General features: G+C 43.5%; 1 protein-coding gene across 1 annotated transcript in view; it reads right to left on the bottom strand.

Annotated features, from left to right (window-relative positions):
• The window catches only part of TRMT9B (tRNA methyltransferase 9B (putative)), an 86,968-nt gene extending 64,637 nt beyond the window's left edge, over positions 1-22,331 (bottom strand). Inside the window, exon 1 of the mRNA XM_082253653.1 lies at positions 22,177-22,331. Within this exon, the coding sequence (XP_082109779.1) occupies positions 22,177-22,330 (154 nt within the window). The 5' untranslated portion in view covers position 22,331. The remainder of the gene's footprint in view (positions 1-22,176) is intronic.
• Positions 22,332-23,257: the final 926 nt, after the last annotated feature.

A 23,257-nucleotide genomic window follows, 5' to 3' on the forward strand; every position in this document is an offset into this window, starting at 1 on the left:
GGAACAGTGATAACTGGATTAGGATAGTGGCTGAGGGACGGCCCCCTAGAGATGTGTCTAAGTATAGAAAGTTTTTTTATTAACATTTCAAACTGCCTAGCTTGCTCCTACAGAGGGCGCCATTACCCACTAGTGAAGGGTGACTGAACGGGCGGCGACTGTCAGAGGATGTAAGAGAAAAAAAATTCTGTCTCTACTTAACCCTTTTGCACTACTTTAGGTTCTTACAGTTGTGTTTCATAATACATTGTGGTAATTTGACTGTCCATTTCTGGACCTCAGTATATGTTCTATTGAATTGAATGCTTTTCCCTTTGCTCTTTATACCCTGGAGATGGTGCTTGACTCTTTACTGGAATTTTTTTTTATATCCCTATTTTAATTCAGGATGAGGAGTATGATGTACTAGTCGCAGGTGACAATGTTTTCTACTGGTTGTTTTGACCATGCTGTTTGACCAAGCTTTGCACATGCACCTTAAAAACATTCAAAAAATGTTTAATAAAAATAAATTTATTAAAAAAAAAAAGAAAAAAGTTTTGATGCTTTGAAATGTTGTTGAACTGTTGTCCAACAATCTCAATAGTTTAATGCATGTCAGCCTTGCACACTTCTTGACTTTCTTTGGCTCCAGGGAAAATGAGAACCTTTAACAGAACTCTTACTATATTGCAGGTTTCCTGCTAAACCAAAAGAGTTGGTACAATGTGGGGAAAAGGTAACCAACAATAGAAAATTACATTAGAGAGAACAATTACATGAACGAAACAAAGACTCTGCAAAGAGTGGAGGGGTTGGGTTGTAATTGTATTTTAAATTACTGGTATATAGACAGTAAAAGTTAAAGAAAATAGTAGTGATTTTGCTGATGTCAGTGGACCACTGTAGTGTAGACCGTTCTATTTGCTGAGAGCTTTGACAGTGGTAATTGTTACAGCCGTAATCATACACCTCAGGCGCAAATTCTAGCACAGCTCTTGACCACTTATGTAACACCATGAACAAACAGGATTATTCTCATTTAGTTGTTATTAATGCTGGGGATTTAAATCAATCAGACAAGGGTAACACTTTCATGGAATAAATATAGAAAATTAAAAAATAATATTCTAGCATATACAATTACTACACATGTAATCCATATTGTAATTTAATCTTCATTAAAGGTGCTGGATATCAGGATTTCTCTAAATTATAGGTGCCAAACAGTTCCAACAAAAGAAATGAAGAGTAGTGATGTTAGTGTCAAGGAAAATCCCAAACTCTCAGAGAAAAGAATCCCTCCACGTGAAGAGTTTTATAGGTTTACCTTTTTCTAGATTGTCCATACTGGTTCATTGGGCACCTTTGTGAATGGCCTATTCTTGAAATGTATGATATGCAGTGTAGACAATCTAAAACAAATCTTTTAACCACTTAAGCCCCGGAAGATTTTACCCCCTTCCTGACCAGGGGGTATTTTGCGATTCGGCACTGCGTGACTTTAACGGACAATTGCGCGGTCGTGCGACGCTGTACCTAAAAGAATTTGACGTCCTTTTTTTCCCACAAACAGAGCTTTCTTTTGGTGGTATTTGATCACCTGTGCGATTTTTTGATCACGCGCTATAAACAAAAAAAGAGCGTCAATTTTGCAAAAATAACAATATTTTTCACATTTTTTTTATATGAAATTCCCCCCCAAAAAAAAGTAAAAATCAAAATTTTTTAACATTTTCGGCCAATTTGTTTTATGCTACATATGTTTGGTAAAAAAAATCGCAAAAAGCGTATTTTGATTGGTTTGCGCAAAAGTTATCGCGTTTACTAACAAAGGGAAAGATTTTTGTCATTTTTGTTGTTTTTTTTTTAACGCGTAATGGCAGCGATCTGCGATTTTTTTTGCGGTACTGCGACATTGCGGCGGACAGATCGGACCCTTGACTGACATTTTTGACACTTTTGGGGTTACCAGTGACATTTCTACACTAATCAGTGCTATATATATGCACTGTTACTGTAAAAATACACTGGCAGTGAAGGGGTTAACTTTATTTGAGAGGGAGGGGCTGTGTGTGTCCCTAGGGGCGTGATTCTAACTGTGATTGGCTGTGGCTTGAGGTGTAGTTACACTGATCAACGGTTCTACATAGTAGATCCGTATGATCAGTGTCTCTACACAGGGAGAACTGACAGGCAGCTTGTTTACACAAGCTGCCTGCCTTTCTCCCTCTCCCCCGACGATCGCAGAGTGACCGGCGGACATCGGGTCCGCTGGTCACGCGCGCGCTCGCTCCCCAGACCCTCCCAGGCTAGTGACGTACCGATACGTCACTCTGCCTGTGAGGGGCTGACCGCCGCAGTATATAGTCGTGCGGCGGTCGGCAAGTGGTTAAAGGATAATGCACTAGGTTGGTGCGCCCTTGTGTTTGTTTTTTCATTTTCTGTAACTGATATACTTCAATGAAAATTTATTGGAAAAATAAGAAGGAAATCCCACATGCAGGTCTCTATCTTCAAAAGTCACCCGAAGTGCTCCACCTAACCCCCTTAGTGTGAATAACTCACCAGACAAATTTGCCTAACATAGAAATGACTGGCAAATAACACTTGGATAAAACACTAGTCCCGATATTTCATCTGGTTCTTGGATGTTCCATGTGCTTCAAACTCTTCCCATTTATAAATTCCTCAAACATCAGAAAAGCTCCCGAAAGCATTAACATAATAAATGATTAAAATGTATTGATCATAAAAAAGCTACTCACAAACAAATTAAAAGCATAAGCATTACATGTCCTAATATCACGCAACACTCCTTGTAAATCAATCATTCTCGTGTCTCCCAATGGGTCAGTATATCAGCGCCTCACCTTTGTAATTTAATGTTATTTAAAATTACATTTTCATTTCAATCTGCAGGCCCTGTAAATTTCTGTAAAATTCAATGCAATATGGCAACCTAGAGGCATTCTGTACAGATTGCAATTTTCTGCTTGTGTGATTGTTTGTTTTCGCAGTAATCTACACTAAGATACAAGTCACATTTAAGGCACTTCCTGCAATAGGAGTATCAGTTTTGGTGAGATACTCCCCAGGGTTAAAATTTTCTAAAGGGAAGCAGACAATGAAGCTTTTCTCATTAGAACACTGAGAGTGCACCAGGTGATTATAATAAAGCAGACCCTTCTATTTAGATTCCGTCTGCATAGCACTCTGTGAAAAAACAGCTATCTCTTCAGAGAAGAATAATGTTGGAATCTGCGTCAAAGCTTGTTATAATCTCAGCAAAGTACATTTGATCACCCAGAGGGGATTGTTTTTGCACAAAGAAAGTGGAGTTGCTCTTTAAAGGCCTTGCGCTCAATTCAAAAAGTGGTATCTACCGCTTCAGGATCCGCAGTAAAACGCTGCATTTTTCAAAAATTTGTTTACAATTCACTAGAAACACTACTAAAATATTGCATGAGCCATTTTATGAAGTGATGCAATATTGTACTAGTGAAGGCTAGCGGAATTTAATGCCTGCAGTTGCCAACGTCCTTAACAAACAGTGAATAACTGGTTGTTAAGGAGCCGTCGGCCGCCGTGTCCTTGACAGACAGGACTCATCTGCGGTCAGTGGGATTTCCTACTGACAGCAGAATGTAATCAAAAAAAGTATCGGCATTAAAACATTTTTTAGAAAATAGCATACCAGGCTCTTCTAGAATAACCGTCTGTAACACACACTGTCACCACAGACAGGTACGTTCTTAGGATTTATTCTATACAGTAGCACTCTTCAAGAGACAGGTTGTTTGTTAGCTTGCATTAAGAGCTTAAGAACAAGGTTAACACTTTTCAAAATAAAGTTTTAAAAAAGAAAAAGTCAAAGTTGGTGCAAGTAAAATATTTACAGAAAAAAGGTGTTTCAAAGAAATAGGACATAATTCAGCAATAGCAAAATAATGTAGAATTGAAGAGGATGAATACTTGCAGTCAATGTCCTGGGTGTTATAAGAGTTCAGTCGATGAGCCAGGTGTTATCGGTTCTCAAACTTGATAGATGTTCCTGCTTTGATGGTACCATCAGAACTCTATCAACTGGTTAGGGATCTCCCTTTTTCTCTGGGATCAAAGGGGTGTTGACAGATGCCCCTGACCAATAAAACTGAGTGGCCATGGGGTGTCCTGAGTTTATGACAATATCAGGTCCCTCCTCTAGACAGTTTTATACCACTATTCATATCTTCCAATATGTACCGGTTGCGTTCCCGAAACTGATAGATCATGCCCCAGCATTGAATCTCGCATCCAGGAATACCAATCATAGGATAGCCCAGACAAACCTGTCACCCAGGGAATATCCGACAGCCATCTTCCCTTCCATATGTGCCGGTGTGGTCATGTATGACATTAATTCTTTCAGTATGACATTTCTTATTGAAATACATACTTAATACTTATTGTTAACATGTCATGTTCCTGTCTGAGTTTTTGAATCGTGTGTGTATTTGTTAAGTTTTGAATTGGGCAGAGCTCTATAAATTGCCTTTTAGTTCTGGTTATCCTTCATGGATTTGGTCAAAGATTTATGAAAGGCCTGGACGGAAGAAACAGACATCCTGCCAGAACTAAATTAGCGGTTTACAGCTCTGCACAGGCCTAAGTGCTGGTTTTTGATGTCTCAAAGTTGAGATAATGGCTATTTTGTAAAACCTATGCATTCCATGAATAATTTTGGTGGTATTTGATCACCTCTGCAGTTTTTAGATTTTGCGCTATAAACAAAAAAAGAGCAAAACACAATATTTTTTACTTTCTGCTATAAAACATTCCCAATAAAAAATCTTTAAAAATCAAACTTTTTATCAGTTCAGGCCAATTTGTATTCTGCTACATATTTTTGGTAAAAAAAATCCCAAAAAGCGTATTTTAATAGGTTTGCGCAAAAGTTATAACGTTTACAAACTATGGGATAGATTTTTGGACTTTTCATTTTCTTTTTGTTTTTATTAGTAATGGCGGCGATCAGCAATTTTTAGCAGTACTGCGACATTGCAGTGGACAGATCGGACCCCTGACATTTTTGACACTTTTTGGGGACCAGTGACATTAATACAGTAATCAATGCTAAATAATATGTATGGTTACTGTATAAATGACACTGGCAGGGAAGGGGTTAATACTGGGGGTGATCAAGGGGGTTAAATGTAAGCCTAAATGTGCTTACTAACTGTGGAGGGCTCTGTGACAGGCACACAGAGATTGGTGTTTCAGCTTGGCTGAAACACACAATCTCACTATGCCTGTCTGACAGGAGAGCCGTCTGCTTTGTTTACATAGGCAGGCGGCTCTTCTGTCAGTTTCCCCGAATATCGCGGGAGGCCGGCGGCGATCAAGCCCGCTCCTCCTGCTGTCTGGCTCCTGCTGTCTAATCACAGCGGGAGTGCAGCTTTGTCGGCTAAGACCGCGTGCACATAATCACGTAGATCTACGTGCTTATGCGCAGCCGATCCGCCCTGCCGCAGTTAATCTGCGTGGGGCGGTCGACAAGTGGTTAAATTAAACAGTTATTATTTGAGAGTTTAAATGGCTTAATAGCTTAGAAGAGAACATTTTATAAATTTCTGTATGTTCTGTATGATAGTATTTATTTTTTATGTATTTATTTGTATTGTGAAGTGTTATGTGTGTTGTTCTGAAGGCATCGTTTTTTTAGGAGTATAAAGTAATTTCACTGTACCTTGTGCAGTGTTAATAAAGGCTTTCGATTCAATTTGAATTCATTTTAACATACAACTAAAGTGTTTTTCTGCTCTTCTTGTGTCTGCTAAGTTTGTGTTTTGTTATGCAAAAAGAACACACCCTACTTACCCAGAGGTGTAGCTGTAATGCACTACGGGGTTTGTGCAAATTCTGGACAGTGAAACGGGAGACAAACCGCTCCACAGGGAAAACCAGTCCCAACCATAACAAAATTCCCCAACAAAATACCCGCAAACAAAAACAAGAAAAAAAAGAAAAGAAAACCACCACGACTCCAAGACAATAATGGAAGTAACACTATATAAAGTGCTTCAGGTCTCCCACAGCAACTAATAAAACATAAAACCAAAAAAAAAAAAATTAAATATCTTTATCCCCATGATTGTACCCCAAAACCAAAACCACAATTGAAAAAAACATTTAAATGATAGTACCATATTTCTTTGGAGGATAGGATTAGCATACCTCCTAACATTTGAACTTCAGAATGAGGGAAAAGACCTGCGGCACTCGTAATGGTAAAATGTGGGTGTGACCAATCGCTTAGCAGTGGGAGGGGCTTATGAATGTGGTTACACAAAACCCAGGCTTCCTTGTACCTATAAAATATGCTTTTACTGCTTTGTCTGAGCCTACCTTAAAGAATAACGTCATTAAAATAGTCAGGGACTGCATAGCAACCAGCAACTGTTCGAGACAATGAAGACTTTGGTGAGAAGTATATAATGTACAGTATTGTGTATATAGTGCAGTGTGTGAGAGTATAATGCACAGAATGCAGGGGACAGGAGTGTGTAATGTACAGAATGCAGGGGACAGGAGTGTGTAATGTACAGAATGCAGGGGGCAAAATTGTGCAATGTACAGAATACAGGGTGCAGGAGTGTGTAATGTACAGAATGCAGGGTGCAGTAGTACGTAATGTACAGAATGCAGGGGACAGGAGTACGTAGCGTACAGAATGTAGGGGACAGGAGTACGTAGTGTACAGAATGCAGGGGACAGGAGTACGTAGCGTACAGAATGCAGGGGACAAGAGCATGTAATGTACAGAATGCAGGGGACAGGAGTATGTAATGTACAGAATGCAGGGGACAGGAGTGTGTAATGTACAGAATGCAGGGGACAGGAGTGTGTAATGCACAGAATGCAGGGGACAGAAGTGTGTAATGTACAGAATTCAGGGGACACGTGTATGTAATGTACAGAATGTAGGGGGCGGCTCCATCCATTCCCCCCATCCTATTCCGGCTTCATCCACCACCCCATTCCAGCTCCATCCACCCCCCACACCCAAACCAGCTTCACCCATCCCAGTTCCATCCTTCCCCCGATCCCATGCCAGCTCCATCCATTCCCCCGATCCCATCCTTACTCCAACTATCCCCCACAGCCATACCAGCTCCATCCACCCCCCTGATCCCATCCTGGCTCCTTCCATCCCCCACACCATCCTAGCTCCATCCTTCCCCCGATCCCATCCCAGCTCCATTCATCACCCAAATCACATTTAAGCTTCAGCCACCATCCTGATTCAATTCCCCCTCCATCCCCTGATTCCATACCGGCTCCATCCATCCCCTTATCCCATACCGGCTCCATCCATTCCCCACACCCATACTGGCTCCATTCTTCCCCCACACCCATACCTGCTCTATTCTCGCCCCCCCCCCACCCATCCCAGCTCCATCCATCTCCCCTTCACCCATCCCAGCTCTATCCATCTCCCCCTCACCCATCCCAGCTCTATCCATCCCCCCCTCACCCATCCCAGCTCCATCCATCCCCCCTCACCCATCTGAGCTCCATCCATCCCCCTCACCCATCCCAGCTCCATTCATCCCCCCTCACCCATCCAAGCTCCATCCATCCCCCTCACCCATCCCAGCTCCATGAGCTATCCCTGCACCCTGTTCTCTAAATGCTGTGCACCTTGTTCTTGCACCCAGTCCTGGTTCCTCCTTTTTCTTGCTTTGCCCGTTACCCTTGCTTCCCATAGAGTACATAATATATGTAATTAGTTTTCTAGGTTTCTGTTACTTAGGCATTTTTGGTTGTGGGTCACTTGTTTATGTTTGCTATTTGCTGGTGTGTGCATGTCTTTTTGCTTGATGTTAATACATTTACTTCATTATAACTTGCTTGATCCCAGTTTCCTTGGGTAGCTACATATATCTGGTCATCTCAGTTGCTGACTCCTGACAATAGGATTACAATAAGGCAATATATTGATCCTGATCAAAGGTTAATCTGAGGACAAACTCAAAGGAACCAATAGCCTATAAATGCTGAGCATAACATAACTGAATATTGCATGTAATGAAGTTCTGGGTTGGAAATAAGCTAGACATTAATGATGAATATAACAGGCGATCATTTAAATAGGTTGCTGCAACTGGCACACTTGGCCTTTGGATCTTACAAAACAGACCTAAGGTGGATAAACCACTTGCATGGTTTGCACATAAACATGTACAGGAATCATTGAAAATCACTCATAGAAACACACTCCAAATAGAGCATTCGATAACAGACATCACACTGAGGTATCACTCCATATGCTCTGAATACATAATGAGCCAGATGAAGCCACTTAATTAGCAAACAGACCTCCCCAGAGGGTTAGAACTGTGTGATAGAAGCTGTATGATAATAGGCAACAGTCAACTTGTTACAGCAGTATTGGCAGTGTCCTGCTAACTCAAAAATTAAACAATATTAGGAGAAGCCTCATTCTAGGTGAAGCCTCATGACGCAGAGGATAAACATAGGGTATGCCATCCAAGTATACAGGGGTTATTCATTAAACTTGTAACAGGAAAGTATTCAAAGCGAAGTTAAAGCGGAGTTCCAGCCTGGGGGGAAAAAATACTGTAGCTGTTGACTTTAAATAAAAGGACAAATACCTGTCCAGGGAGTCCGCGGTGTCGGCACCCGAAGCCGAGCTGTTTTTTGACAGGTTTCCGCTCCCCCCAAAAGGTGCCAAACGTAGCACCGGAGGAGGGCAGGAGGCAGTAAAGCGGAGCTTCCATTTTTGGGTGAAACTCCGCTTAAACCATATAACCAGAGTCATTTGGTTATACTTCACACCATCCAAAGTAGAGGCCATGTCCCGACTGTCCACTCATTCCCAGTGGCAAAAATTCCAGTACGGAAAATCAAGTTTATGTTTATGGAATACAGTATTTTGATTTAAACACATTTCTTTTTTTTATTGGAGTTCTTTGATTATTTCTGAGTTTGCAGTTCTACTCATCAGTTCCTGGTGATGTAGTTAATATAAATTTTAATTGTGGGGTACAATTATGGGAATAAAGATTTTGTTGTACATTATTGATGTTTGGGTTGGTGTCTATGAGTTACTGTGGGAGACCAGAAGTTTTTTTACATAGTTAAATCCAAACTCTGGACTGACACTCTACCCCTTGTTAACAATAAACCAAAGTGCACCTGGAATAAAGAGGCTGTAAAGCTGGCCATAGACAGTTCGGATCTCTGCCAGTTCAGCAGGAACTGGCCAAGATTTGAACCGTGTATGAGCAGGCAGAATGTACCGATTGATCGATCAACTTCGGTACAACCAGCCTGCCGGATTGTATGCAATTATCTTGTTAGTGGCTGTTATAGCAACTAGCAGTAATCACGGTCTTCTCCCTGTGGGCATGGCTATCCCCACCGTCGCCTGGGAGAACACAGTGGAAGTGAGTTGCAGGAAGGTAATTTGCTCCATCTATGGCCAGTCTAACAATAAGATTACCTATGGCAAAGCATAGCATAGCATTTCCCAAATGCTTTGGTCATGTGACATCACAATTAAAGTGGAACTTCATTTTCCCAATCAACATTGATTTTCTTTTTCATCCTCATGCTTCTAGCATTAGTAAATAGGAAAGTGTATCATATTTACTTGTTTTAAACTTGTTTTTCTTACATTTCTTCCATTACTTCCTGGTTTCTTTCCTAGGAAAAATAAAGTCATACATCCCAGGATTCTTCAGAAGAGGAGGAGGAGTTTTCTCAGCTAAGCACAGTCTCCTGTATGCATGCCTGAGCTAAGGACAGATTGATTAGAGAAGTAGATGCTAAATTAATCATTTGCCCTTACTCAAGATGGCCACGGCCAGAAATGCTATGGGGCTGCTTAGGTGACTTGTCTGCTGTTGCAGTACTTCCAGTCCTGGCGAAGGTTACTGAGATCCCTTGTCCTATGCCCCTGGTTGCTAGTGGTCTTGTTTTTTTTTTAAGAACAGCAGTTGTTAAGGTATGTGAACATTCTGGTCAGGTGTTCTTATCGTGCCAAACGTAAAATTCATAGCACCAATCTGACAGTGAAACTAGAACAGTGCAAAGTCATAAGGCCAGGAGCTAAAATTCAACTCAGTTGTGATGCATAATTAAAGCGTAATTCCACTTTTGTTGAGAAAAAAAAACATTCCAGTGGCATCATCCAATCCACCATCCCTGAGCATTACTGTGGTGAACGGAACCTGCACTAGAGGAAGCAGAGCCGATTCTTTCTGTATAGTTCCGGCTCCTATCACAGGCAGAGTGATATCAAATGTACTGTGAGAGGAGCGGTACGGGAAGCATCGGTGCATGCTTCCTCCAGTGCCGCTCCTGTCACACTCCATTGGTGTCTCAGAGGAACCAGCTGTCCCAAGCCAGCAGTACCAGCCAGCAGTACCCACCAGCAGTACCCACCAGCAGTACCCGCCAGCAGTACCCGCCAGCAGTACCAGCCAGCAGTACCCGCCCTGGAGGACAGCCAGCAGCAGCCACCAGCTATACCCGCCTGGGGGACAGCAGCAGCCAGAGATACCTGCAGCAATCTTGAGGAATAAGTGAAGATTGAGGTCAGTTGAGGTGCAGGTAAAACGCAGTGCATCTGCATGAAAGCAGCCTTTCACACGATCAGGTCCACCTGACCCTCCATTCACCTCTATAGATTGGCAGATGTAAATAGACACCTGCCTATCTCCAATATGATCCACTTAAAAAAACAGAAGGGGATCTGTCCCCTTCTGTCTGGGGGGATCGGATCGGAGGGCTCAGAAAGTAGAGTGGGCTGTGTCCGTGTCTGTTCTGCAAATGCTGAGTGGACACGGACCTGTCATCTGCCTGCTCCGCCCATTGTGGCCCGCAACCAGTTACCAAATCACTAAAGTGGCCCTCGCTCCTGTGGGCACCCCTACTGTAGAGGGATGAGTCCAGGTTGGAGAGGTGCGCTGTAGCAGCCTTCACTCTTAGTTTCTCCATGGCAGAGGGAAGGAGTCCCGAATGGAGAGGTGTGCTGTACTGTAGCGCATCAGGAGACCCGCAGGAAATCATAATGATCTCCCACGAAGTTGAGAAAAAAGTGTTAAGACCTCTGCCACTGTAGCGGCTGTCCTTAACTCTTTCATCACTGTGGTTGGCAGGCCTTACTATTCTTCCCTACCTCCTCTGCGCTGAGAGCATGGCATCAATACTAGGCTTTACTACTGCGTAAACTGGCACCAATACTAGGGGTTATTACTGCCTAAACTGGCACCATTACTAGGGGCTATTACTGCGTAAACTGGCACCAATACTTGGGGTGTAATGCGGTTTCAGGTATAAGTCTGCTGAAATACATCCACCTTTAACTGCAACTTGACCTGTTTACTCTCTCTATGTATCTGTGGTTTTTGGTAAGTGGCCTTTTCGATCTGTTGCCCTGTGTGCATTACCATGATGTTTTTGTTCTTCTGAAGTGTCTTACCATGTTTTATGTGCAGACCTTATCTTTATAGCCTGTCTTGCCTCTTGCTAGTCTGGTTATTAGGCATCCTTATATTCACTCATAATTAATTATTGAATTTCCACCCCCACCCTTATACCAGTATAAATTTAGTGCACCCTTAAGGGGTCAGCACATTGCTGGAGGAGCACGTTGCAGGGCATCTTTCCTTAAGGCTTCTTTCTTTAAGTGATTCTTTCTACAAGTGATATGCACTTCAAGCTCTGCACGAAGCGAGCAAACTACACCAACAAGAACCAAACAGGCTACAGGTGGCCCTATTGCTCTATTCAGTTCTTTTCCCACTCTGTAACATGCGCTTTCCACCACTCCTTCTGGCAATGGTGTCCTCTCTTCTCAAACTCACTTACCTTCACCCCTCTTCTCCACCCCACAGCTTATATTATATATTGTGACAGGAAGTAAGGTAAATCTGTGGGTGTTGTCACAGACGGGAGATACATTTCTGCCTTGTTTAGACAATTCACCAATTATTATCAGGTGTCGGCTGCAGAGGTAGCCAGAAAGGTTTAAGGACGTTGGAAAGCTTCAGCTATTCAGAATGAGGCAATTAAGGCCTCTATAAGGTATCCAGAGGATGACTACAGATTGCTGCATCCTGAGGCTTTGTGCGTTAAGGAGAGCAGTGTAACGAACCCACCCCAGGGGTCACCCACACCTGCTACCTCTCGCCAAACATTAACAGTAGTCCCAATAATAACTGTTCTTTAGGCCAACTCTCTTTCTCCGCTGTTCTTTCAAACGTGGTCAGAAACATCTCAGGGTCATCATCTGCAGTTATCTTTGGCAATAAATGGCTTACCCAAAAAGTCGGTATGTTACTAGCCTGACTCCCAGCCTCGGTCTGCTGTCTCTGAAGCTTTTTCACAATGGCCTCCATTTGCTGCTGGTGTCTCTGTTCCAGGCCTGCAATGCTCTCTTGGTGAGCCTGTTGTTGAGCTGCAAGGCTCCGCTGAAAACCCGCATTTGTCTGCTGTTGATTTGCATTTGCCTGCTGTTGATTTGCATTTGCTTGCTGTTGATTTGCATTTGCTATAGCCAGTTGTTTCAGTAACTCCTCCATTTTGAGTTTACTTTAACTGCCCGCGGCACTCCACCATGTGTAAGGGGTTAGCTCGGTAGCGGGTGTGGGTGACCCCTGGGGTGGGTTCGTTACACAGAGAGACAGCCGAGGAGTGGTTGAAAACAACGGTCTATGGTTTATTCTTCCAATTTGCTGGAAACAAGTGCAAGCATCCAAACAGCATAAATCAAACAAACATAAAATAAACCCTGGCCACTTGGGGCGTCTACCTTCACAACACAGGAACCTACCTATGGTGTCTGTCCCAACTTACTGCTGGGCAGACACTGCTGGTCATACAGCAGAAAACCAATAGTCTATTTGTTTTCTTTTCACACAGAAAAAATCAACACCACCTCACCTTCAGAAGTCTTTCTCAGCTCACTGCTCTCCTTAACGCACAAAGCCTCAGGATGCAGCAATCAGTAGTCATCCTTTGAATAACTTATAGAGGCCTTAATTGCCTCATTCTGAATAGCTGAAGCTTTCCAACGTCCTTAAACCTTTCTGGCTACCTCTGCAGCCGACACCTGATAGTAATTGGTGAATTGTCTAAACAAGGCAGAAATGTATCTCCCGTCTGAGACAACACCCACAGATTTACCTGACTTCCTGTCACAATATATATATATATATATATATATATATATATATATATATATATATATATATTTATATACACACACACACACACACACACACACACACACATACATACATATCACCCTACCCTCTGTCCTCTCCCTATTACTTCTCCTACCAACTCTTGCTAATTCTACATCCATATACTGATAAAACCTCCAGGACTCTAGGGCATGTCCCTTCGTATAAATCACACTCCCACATTACCTCCCTCACCCTCCTGCTTCTCCTTACCTCTGGTGACATATCCCCAAACCCTGGGCCTCCATTTGGCTTTTCCCCACGCTCCCACCACCCTACATCCTCTGGCAGCAGCCGCAACCCACAGAACCTAGTCTCCATTCCTCTTCTTCCCAATACCAGCCTCCCCTTCTCCTGTGCCCTCTGGAATGCCTGCTCTGTCTGTAATAAACTCCCTCCATGTCCTCTATTACAAATTCCTTCAAACTACTCGCAATTACTGAAACCTGGCTTCATGATTCCGATACTACTTCTCCTGCTTCCCTCTCCCATGGTGGCCTTCTCTGGACTCACTCCCAGACCAAGTGGATGGAAGGGAGGTGAAGTGGGAATCCTTCTAGGCCCATGAAGCACCTATCAGGTACTTCACCCACCTCCCTCTCTGACATTCTCCTCTTTCGAGGCACATTGTATTTGTTTATTTTCTCCTGTTTTTCTAAGAATTGTTGTCATCTACCGGCCCCCTGGACTGATATCAACCTTCCTTGATGACTTCTCTGCCTGGCTACCCTACTTTCTCTCTTCTGAAATCCCCACAATCATTATCGGTGACTTCAACATCCCTTTTAATGCTAATACTACTACTGCTCCTAAACTTCTCAGTCTCATGACCTGAAGCAATGGATACAGGCTCCAACACACTCCAATGGCAACAACCTTGACCTTGTCTACTCCTATCTATACACTCCATGTAACCTCTCCAACAATCCTCTCCCACTCTCTGATCACCACCATAATTAGTTTCGCTCTCTCCCGGTCTTCCACCTCTCCCTCTAACCGCTTAACAGTTACCCGTAGAAACCTTCACCACCTCAACCCTTCTCTTCTCTACTTAGCTACTAACCATCTATATAACAAAATCTCACCCCTGTCATGCCCAACCTTGCCACTTTCATATATAACAGCCCACGTTCATCCTCCTTAGACAAGCTCGCTCCCCTCACTACATGCAGAATTTGGCCCTGACCACTACAACCCTGGCAAACAGATGACATCTGAAGCCTCAGAAAATGTAGCCGCGCTCTTGAGCACTTGTGGCATAAGACTAAGTCCCCGGAAGACTTCAACCAATATATATATGCTCTCCTTAAATACTATTCCTGTCTCCTCACTGCCAAGAAAATTTATTTTTTCACGCTTATTCACACATTCTCATCTAGTCCCCTTCAACTCTTCTCTGCCTTTAACTCTCTACTCTATCCTCCACAGACTCCACCCTCTAACTCACTCACTGCCCAGGAGATAGTCAATCACTTAAAAAAAACATTGATACAATTCGCAAGGAGACCTCCAATGTGCAGAAACCTCCACCACTTAACACGCCATGTCCACAGGTACAATCATTACTTCCCCTGTTCAACCCTGCTAGTATTAATGAGGTTGCTGGACTGTTTTCTAACACCCATCTAGCCACCTGCCCCCTGGATCCTGCTCCCTCGCAAATGCTATGATCACCCTCTGACTCTCTCTTCTGGCATCTTCCCCAACTCTCTAAAACATGCGCTAGTCACTCCCTTCCTTAAAAAGCTCTCAGTGGACCCCCACCAATCTTTACAATCTACGCCCTATCTCCTTGCTCCCCTTCTCCTCCAAACTCCTTGAACAACTGGTCTATAACCAACTGAGTGACTATCTAAGAACAAACTTCTTGATCCCCTTTAGTCTGGATTTCACCCTCAACATTCCACGGAAACTGCTCTGCTTGAACTCACAAACGACCTACTTACGGCTAACACCAATGGACAGTATTCTGTACTACTTCTGGACCTCTCTACTGCCTCTACTGTTCAAAAGACTCATTATGGCTCTTAGATTATGTGTTGGGGTCTTTGCTTTCCAAAATGGGGACATTTTTTGAGCGTTTCCATTAGGGATGCACCGTAATTTCGGCCACCGAAATTATCGGCCGAAAATGAGCCTCATTTCGGCCGATAATGGGTTAACAGTGCCGAAATTAATATGGCCGCCGTGAGGAAGGAGGAGGGCGCAGCGCAGGTCAGGTTTTAAAAGTCCCGCCTCTGGTCGGCCGCCCGCCTCTCAATGATGTCCCTACTACGATCTGTGTATGAATGGAGGCGGGAGGGTGGGGCGAGCGGCCGCTAATAGATAGAACTATGTGATCCTTCCTTGTCAGCTCAGCGGGACTGGGTGTGAATGAGATCTGATCTGACACCGGGCGGGGGGAGCGGCCGCTAATAGCTGTAACTATGTGAGCCCTTCACTTCCCTGTCAGAGGAGATACATGCCTGACAAGGAAGTGAAAGGCTCACATAGTTACAGCTATTGACAGGGAAGGATCACATAGTTCTATCTATTAGCGGCCGCTCGCCCCGCCCTCTCGCCCGGAGTGTCAGGGAATTGAAGAGAAGTGAAGGGCTCACATAGTGACAGCTATTAGCGGCCGCTCGCCCGCCCGGTGTGTCACTTCATTCATGTACAGATCGTAGTAGTAGTGACATCACCGGGAGGCGGGACTTTTGAATAATGGACACCATGACCGGAGGAGCTGAGTGAGTAGGAGAGGGACGCTGAGGCTGATGCGGGGGGGAAGGGGGGTGATAGCTGAGGCAGCTTACCATTGGTATTTGTATTAATTATGCAGCATGAGGGGGTTAATGTATTGTCACTGCTGGTCACTGATGAATTAGTGACCGACCAGTGGCAGTTAATTAACCCCTTTGTGCTGCATTAGTGCAACCAGTATCAGTGCAACCAGTGTTAATTAACACTGATACTGGTTGCACTAATGCAGCACAAAGGGGTTAATTAACTGCCACTGGTCGGTCACTAATGCAGCAGTGACAATACATTAACCCCCTCATGTTGCATAATACAAATACCATTGGTAATTAAATTAACCTCTTGCCAACCCATCACAGTACATATACTGTGACAGGGTGGCAGCGACAGGTGTACGTCGCTGCCTGTTTTTTGGCGTATGCCCCTGTTCTATCTATTTTAAAATTATTTGGGGGAAAAAGTCATTTTCGGTTTCGGTTTTCGGCCAATGGCATCCTGCATTTTAGGTTTCGGCCCAAAATTTTCATTTCGGTGCATCCCTAGTTTCCATTGTCCTGGTGCTCCAGGGCCTTCAAAAGTGTGATAGGTAATCAGGAAATTATATGTGTAATTTTTGCTTCTAGAACACCTGGGGTTGCTACTTGGCCTATGTACAGTATGTGGCCAGGCTGTGTAAAAGTCTCACACATGTGGTATCGCCATACTCAGGAAGAGTAGCAGAATGTACCCCTGTATGCCGGTGCTATGTGCAGCGTGCAGGAGGATGCTACGTGCAGGGTGCAGGAGGATGCTAAGCGCAGAGGGCACTACGTACAGAGGGCAGGGCTATTGCCTATTTTTTTCTGTATGTAATCACAGTATACATGTAATTTTTTTTTTTTGTGTGTGTAAATGTTTTGTCAGTATATGTGTGAATATTTTTTTCTGTGTGTGGGTGTGTCTGTGTAAGGTCACTCACACGCAGCCTGTATAAAACCTATACACCTCACATCACCCACATACTAGACAGACACTACAGGGGATGGTCAGAGACTGCAGACATGACACAGAAGATGGTCAGAGACTGCAGACATGACACAGGAGATGGTCAGAGACTGCAGACATGGTACAGGAGTTGGTCAGAGACTGCAGATATGGTACAGGAGATAGTCAGAGACTGCAGATATGGTACAGGAGTTGGTCAGAGACTGCAGATATGGTACAGGAGATAGTCAGAGACTGCAGATATGGTACAGGAGTTGGTCAGAGACTGCAGATATGGTACAGGAGATAGTCAGAGACTGCAGATATGATACAGGAGATGGTCAGAGATTGCAGACATATTTAAGGAGATGGTCAGAGATTGCAGACATGATTGATTCAGGAGATGGACTGAGTTTATGGCTGAAACCTAGTGTAAAAGTGTATAGTATTGCAGGGCTGCTCCACTATATTTAAACCAGCTCTGCAAGATCAAGTCAGTAATCCTCCTTTGAAAGTACAAACAAGTGACAGAAGACAGCAGCACATTCAATTTCCAAAAAAAATTGTCTTACAAACAGTTAACTGCTCAAGATTAGTGGCGGACAGTAAACAGTTAATGGGTCTCCGAAGCTTCTAGCCTGAACCAACAGTAAATCCTCCAAAAAACATAAAAAAAACATGCAGCACACACAGAGCTCTGGCTAAATAGCTGAATAGAAGCTGAAATGGTTAACAGCATTGTGTCCCTGATTTAAGAGAATGCTACTGCAGCTCTTCTTATCAGTGTATCAGGCAGGTTAGGCAGATTAAAAAAAAAAACATAAGGAGTGAGGGGAGAGGAGGCTAATTGGTAACCTGCACACTGCCTGAACACACAGATATCTAGAATTCACTGCGGCCGACCAGCATTATATGTGACAGTGCTTTCTCTAATTTTAGTCATACCTTCTTGCATCTCCCTTCTGGTGCCCACATTTAGCCCTGCTCACAGTCAAATGTGGTGGGCTGGAGAGGGGCGGGGGGAGGAGTGTTATACTGCCTGCTGACTGGCTGTGGATAAAAGGGAGGAGGAGCTCCACATATCAACCCGCCCATCCCCGACATCAGAGCTTCGATTTGACAGATCTGCTCCACTCACTCTCACTGTGCTGGATGGATGGTCACACTGCTGAATGTACTGCTAGGCTGTCAGCAATTGGTACACCGCCCCTGAATCTGGGGACATAAGCGGGGACACACTTGGTCCGGTGACAGTGTCCTCAGTCTGGGGACTGTCCCCGGAAATCGGGGGCATCTGGTCACCCTAGTGTTGTATGTAGCTTCTGACAGGCTACGCAAGGAGCCCCTTATCCCCGAAACCATAGGTGCTAGGAGCCCCAAAGGGTCTCTGTGATCCCAGGTCCCCGAGCTACGACCCTTGAAGCTCGATCGTTTTTCTTTTTTTTTTTTATGTTCATGGCTCTGCCTCACCTGCCTGCATGTCCCTAAATAGATATATTGTCAGTTTGTACACCTTAGATAAAGTTCCCCCCCAAAAAAGGAGCTGTGTAAAATGTGCATCACACTGCAGTCCAAAACAAACTGCTGCCCACAATAAACCGTTTCAGCTTAGTGTGCAGGCAAGTGTTAATGGAGCTTTAAAGTAGAACTATAGGCAAAAAACTTTTTTTTTTCCATTTTGGATAGGGCAAGAGAGGGGTATAACTCCTGTCAGATTTTTTTGTGAAATCTGTGTCCCATTGGGGAGAATTCCCTTCACTTCCTGTCCCACAGCCAAACAGGAAATGAGTGGAAATCCCTGCAAATTAAGGGAATTCCCTGGGGACCCCAACGTCTCCAGAACTAGTGTCCCCATTGGAAGATTCCCCCCTCTATTACTTTTTTGGGGACAACCCAAAATTTGGAATTTTCTTTTACTTTCACTTTCATTGAGAATAGTAAATAGGACAAATAGTGAGGGGGAATCTCCCAGGGGCACAAAGAGCTAAAAAAATTGACAGAGAGTCTAATCCTTCTCCACTCTATCCAAAACTAAAACCACTCTATCCAAAACTAAAAGGAAAAAAGTTTTGTCTCTAGTTATACTTTAAAACTGAACTCCAGGCAGATATAAAAGACACAAACCAACACAAATCTGTATTTATTAACCACTTTACGACTGCTCACAGTAATATTACTGCGGCAGAGTGGCTCGTTATCGTCTGACGACGTAGTACTACGTCGTCAGACACTCCCCCTTCTGGGCGGCGCTTGCATATATATAGCACTGATTACTGCAGTAATGTCACTGGTACCCCCAAAAGTGTCAAAAATGTCAGTCAAGGGTCCGATCTGTCCGCCGCAATGTCGCAGTCCCGCAAACAAAATCGCAGATCGCCGCCATTACGCGTTAAAAAAAAAACACCAAAAATGACAGAAATCTTTCCCTTTGTTAGTAAACGCAATAACTTTTGCGCAAACCAATCAAAATACGCTTATTGCGATTTTTTTTACCAAACATAGGTAGCAGAAAACAAATTGGCCAAAAATTTTTAAAAAAATTGGTTTTTACATCTTTTTTGGGGGAAATTTCATATAAAAAAATGTTAAAAATATTGTTATTTTTTCAAAATAAACGCTCTTTTTTTGTTTATAGCGCAAAAAGTAAAAATCGCACAGGTGATCAAATACCACCAAAAGAAAGCTCTGTTTGTGGGAAAAAAAGGACATAAATTTTGTTTGTGTACGGCGTCGCACGACCGCGCAATTGTCAGTTGAAGTCGCACAGCGCCGAATCGCAAAAAGTGGCCTGGACGGAAGACAGCAAAATCCTCCGGTAGTAAAGTGGTTAATAACTCATCAACAGTATTTTTTTAAACCGAAGTAATGTAGATACCCAAGTTTGACCTGGTATCAGCCTATAACATTCCACTGTACAACAGAACTTGTGGGAAAGGGAGAAGCAGCACAAAGGAGACAATCAGTTGTGCAGCAGTGTGCATGTGTTAACAAGAGGCATGCTGATAAAACGAAAGAGCGAAGTGACAAAGAGATGAGCTTATCAGTCTACTGCTGCTTCTTTCATCCCCCCCCCCCCCTTACCCGTCACAGGATGGAGGAGAAGCAAGACCTGTAAGAGTTAAGCCCCGTACACACGTACCGATCGTCTTTTGTCCAGGGCTGTCGGTGTCTGTTGAAAAGTGCAAAAGACTGCACAAGAATTTTGTCCGCCGACTACAGCCGACTGAAGAAGTGATGTCATGTAATGGTTAACTTTCCCTGTGTTTTTTCTTTTCTGAGCATGCCCAGTCTTGCAAATCTGCTGTCTGTCGGCCGAATTCTGTACTGACTGGCGAACAATCGGCCGCTCTGGTGTCGGCATACAAAAATTTTAATGCTTGCAAGACAGATTCTTTTCGGCCGAAAGTGCGCTGTCGGCTGTCGGAAGCATCATACTAACAAGCCTACAATCGGCAGATCGGTCGTCGGCCGAAGCTTTTCGGCCAACGATCGGTACGTGTGTACGGGCCTTTAATTCAGACATGCAGCCAGGGTGTGGATAAAATCAGGTGGATGAGACACAGTTTTACCACCCCCCTAAGCAAAGACATGCAGCCACTCAGGGCAGTAGACATGCCATGGCAAAAATTAAACCCCCTGTAAAATTCAGTGGGCAGTACCGCCATCAAACACAGCCCCTTAAAGATAATCGGGCTGTGCCACAGCCACCTTACAGCAATGCACACAGTTGCGGCATGGTGGTTCTGCCTTTTTTTGGGTTAAGAGTTGGTAAGGAGGCGACCTCAACCTCACCTCCCAGCCGCCTGTCAACAGCCCTCTAAAAACTGATCCACCATGGGCCACTGTGGAGAACAATCCCAAAGTGTTACCTAACGTGGCACTGAACAATATCCTTAATTTTCCAAAATAATTCATACACCTAAACATTCTTACTGTGTTTTTCTACTAGACAACAAAAGGGTTTGCACCGCTTAAGGCAGACGATCAAAAGTTCCACCACCATAGGTGGAACCAGGTAGCTGTCTGTAGAGCGCTGGGTGTCTGCCAGGGTCCGCCACCATGGAGTGGAGACAAAAGAGAGCAAAGGAGGCGGCACATATAGCTTAAAATCTTGATGTTTATTTATAAATCCATGAGAAGAAATGACATGACATTCACTCACAGTTCAAAGAACAATTCAGCAGACGCGTTTCAGACACCTGTATCTAGTTAGGTGTGTAAAACGCGTCTGATGAAATGTTATTTGAACTGGGAGTGCATGTCATTTCTTCTTATGGATTTGTAAATAAACATCAAGATTTTAAGTTGGATGTGCCGCCGCCTTTGCTTTCTGTTTTTCTACCACCCTGTAACATCCTCTGTAGACTCCCGAACCTCTACTTATCTGTTTTGTAAATGTGCAGTGCGCTTTATTTGCAGCCATGTGCACCGCACTATGCACACTACAAATCCCACAGACCACCTCTTGAGTGCCCAAGAGAGGGTGGCTACGTTCCTACATACAACTGGACCCTGGAGAATAAATGAAGCCACCTTCTAGTAGGAAACCAGATCACAATATAAAAAAAAAATGGAATTAGGAGATTCGTTGGAGGGCTGAGAGTAATAGAAGGTACCTTGAGTTAAGAATTTATACTTAAAAAGATTTAAAAAAAATATAGAACTTAGTGTCACTTTAAAGTGGTTTTAAACCTCAGGCATGAAATAATAAAGCATATCCCTCTATAGTGTGTACTTGTCTCAATCCAGAGCACTGGGTGTCATTTCTATCTGCTGCTTTATTCCTCTGCTATCAGCACAAATCACTTTTGACAATTTTTCCTGACACCAAGAGAAAGAAAACAGGTGACAGGGAAGGGATCTCTAGCTGATTGACAGCCTCAGCTCTGTGCCTGTGTGCTGTGTGAAAGGGGGGGGGGGGCAATGTCACTTCCCTCCAATCAGCTCTCAGAGCTCTGCTCACTGAGCTGTGCAGAGTGTAACTTCAGCGCTCCATTCCCTGTTTTCTGACAGCTCAGACAAGCTTTAAACGTTCTGGACTTTGAATGGCTATAGAGAATACAGCAGATAAACAGGTACAAATTATGTAGGAGGATTTGTTGCATCTCTGTGTATCACCTGATGCCAGTCAATTCACTGGGTATATGGAAGGGGTTACAACCTCTAACTTCAGCATAAAAAAAAGAAAATCCTTTGGCAGCATAAATCTACTGTAACAATACCACAATGAGAACCTTACCTATATCCACAATGAGACTGCCTGGCTTTTGATCCAGCAGAAACTGTCGAACCTTCGGCCAAGCTTTACTCTGCACTTCATTGAAGTACGGAGCTGTGCTCTCATAGACGCTGTGCACATGTTGATTTTCCAGCTGGGCAGCTTCATAGTCCATGCTGAAAGAGAACAGCCAAGCACTGCTTAGTTTAAGCATATAAAAGAAGGCTAGAACAGCAACATCATGGATAAATACATCTCATCTAGAGCACGCCTGTCTCAACCAGCCAAAATAATCCCTTTCATTAAACAGAAAAAAGTAACATTAATTACATTGACTTGTTTGGCACAATGTTCAGACATTTGTTTTCACAGACACCAATACTGGAAGCAAAAAAAAAAGAAATCAGATACTGATAAGGAGCTGGATTTTAATAATTAACAATAATCCTGTCTGTGACATTGCTGTGGCATAGCTCCCAACTCTCCCTGATTTTGAGGGACTGTCCCTAATTTGGAGCAAAGTCCCTCTGTCCCTCTTTCTCCTTATCTGTCCTTCATTTTGGTCTGATATTTATAGCTGTATATAAAAAGCAATATTTATCTTTAAAAAAAAAAAAGTGTTTCCCAGTGCTAAACCTTTCATTAAATTTCTAAATTGTTGCATTTCTAAATGTCAAAAGCCAATATAAAGGAATAGTAGTGGTATAAAAAAAGCACTTGTGGGTTTAACTAATCATTTTTTTCAATTTTCCTTTAAGGGGCAAGGCAGGGGGTGTGCCCTATGCCTACATACTTTTGCCAAATGGTGTCCCTCGTTCCCATCTCAAAAAGTTGGAAGGTATGCTGTGGGGCTCTTCCATAAATCCCTACACAGTTCAAATGTCCTGCTTTTTCATTCTCCTGGTAAGGATACTTATTTCAAAGCCTATTAGATAGTACAGAGATTTTAAAGCGACTCTGTACGGAGCATAAAGGAAGTAGATAAGTGTATAGCAGGCTGCTCCCATCTGACAATCTGCGATTGAATCCTCCTGCAAATCCTAAATAGAGATGGGCTCGGATGTGTTGGAGTCCACACGTGCCCGATCCCACCAGGAAGCCG

Source organism: Pelophylax lessonae, assembly GCF_965119305.1.
Source record: "Pelophylax lessonae genome assembly, chromosome: 1".
NCBI classification, from domain to species: domain Eukaryota; kingdom Metazoa; phylum Chordata; class Amphibia; order Anura; family Ranidae; genus Pelophylax; species Pelophylax lessonae.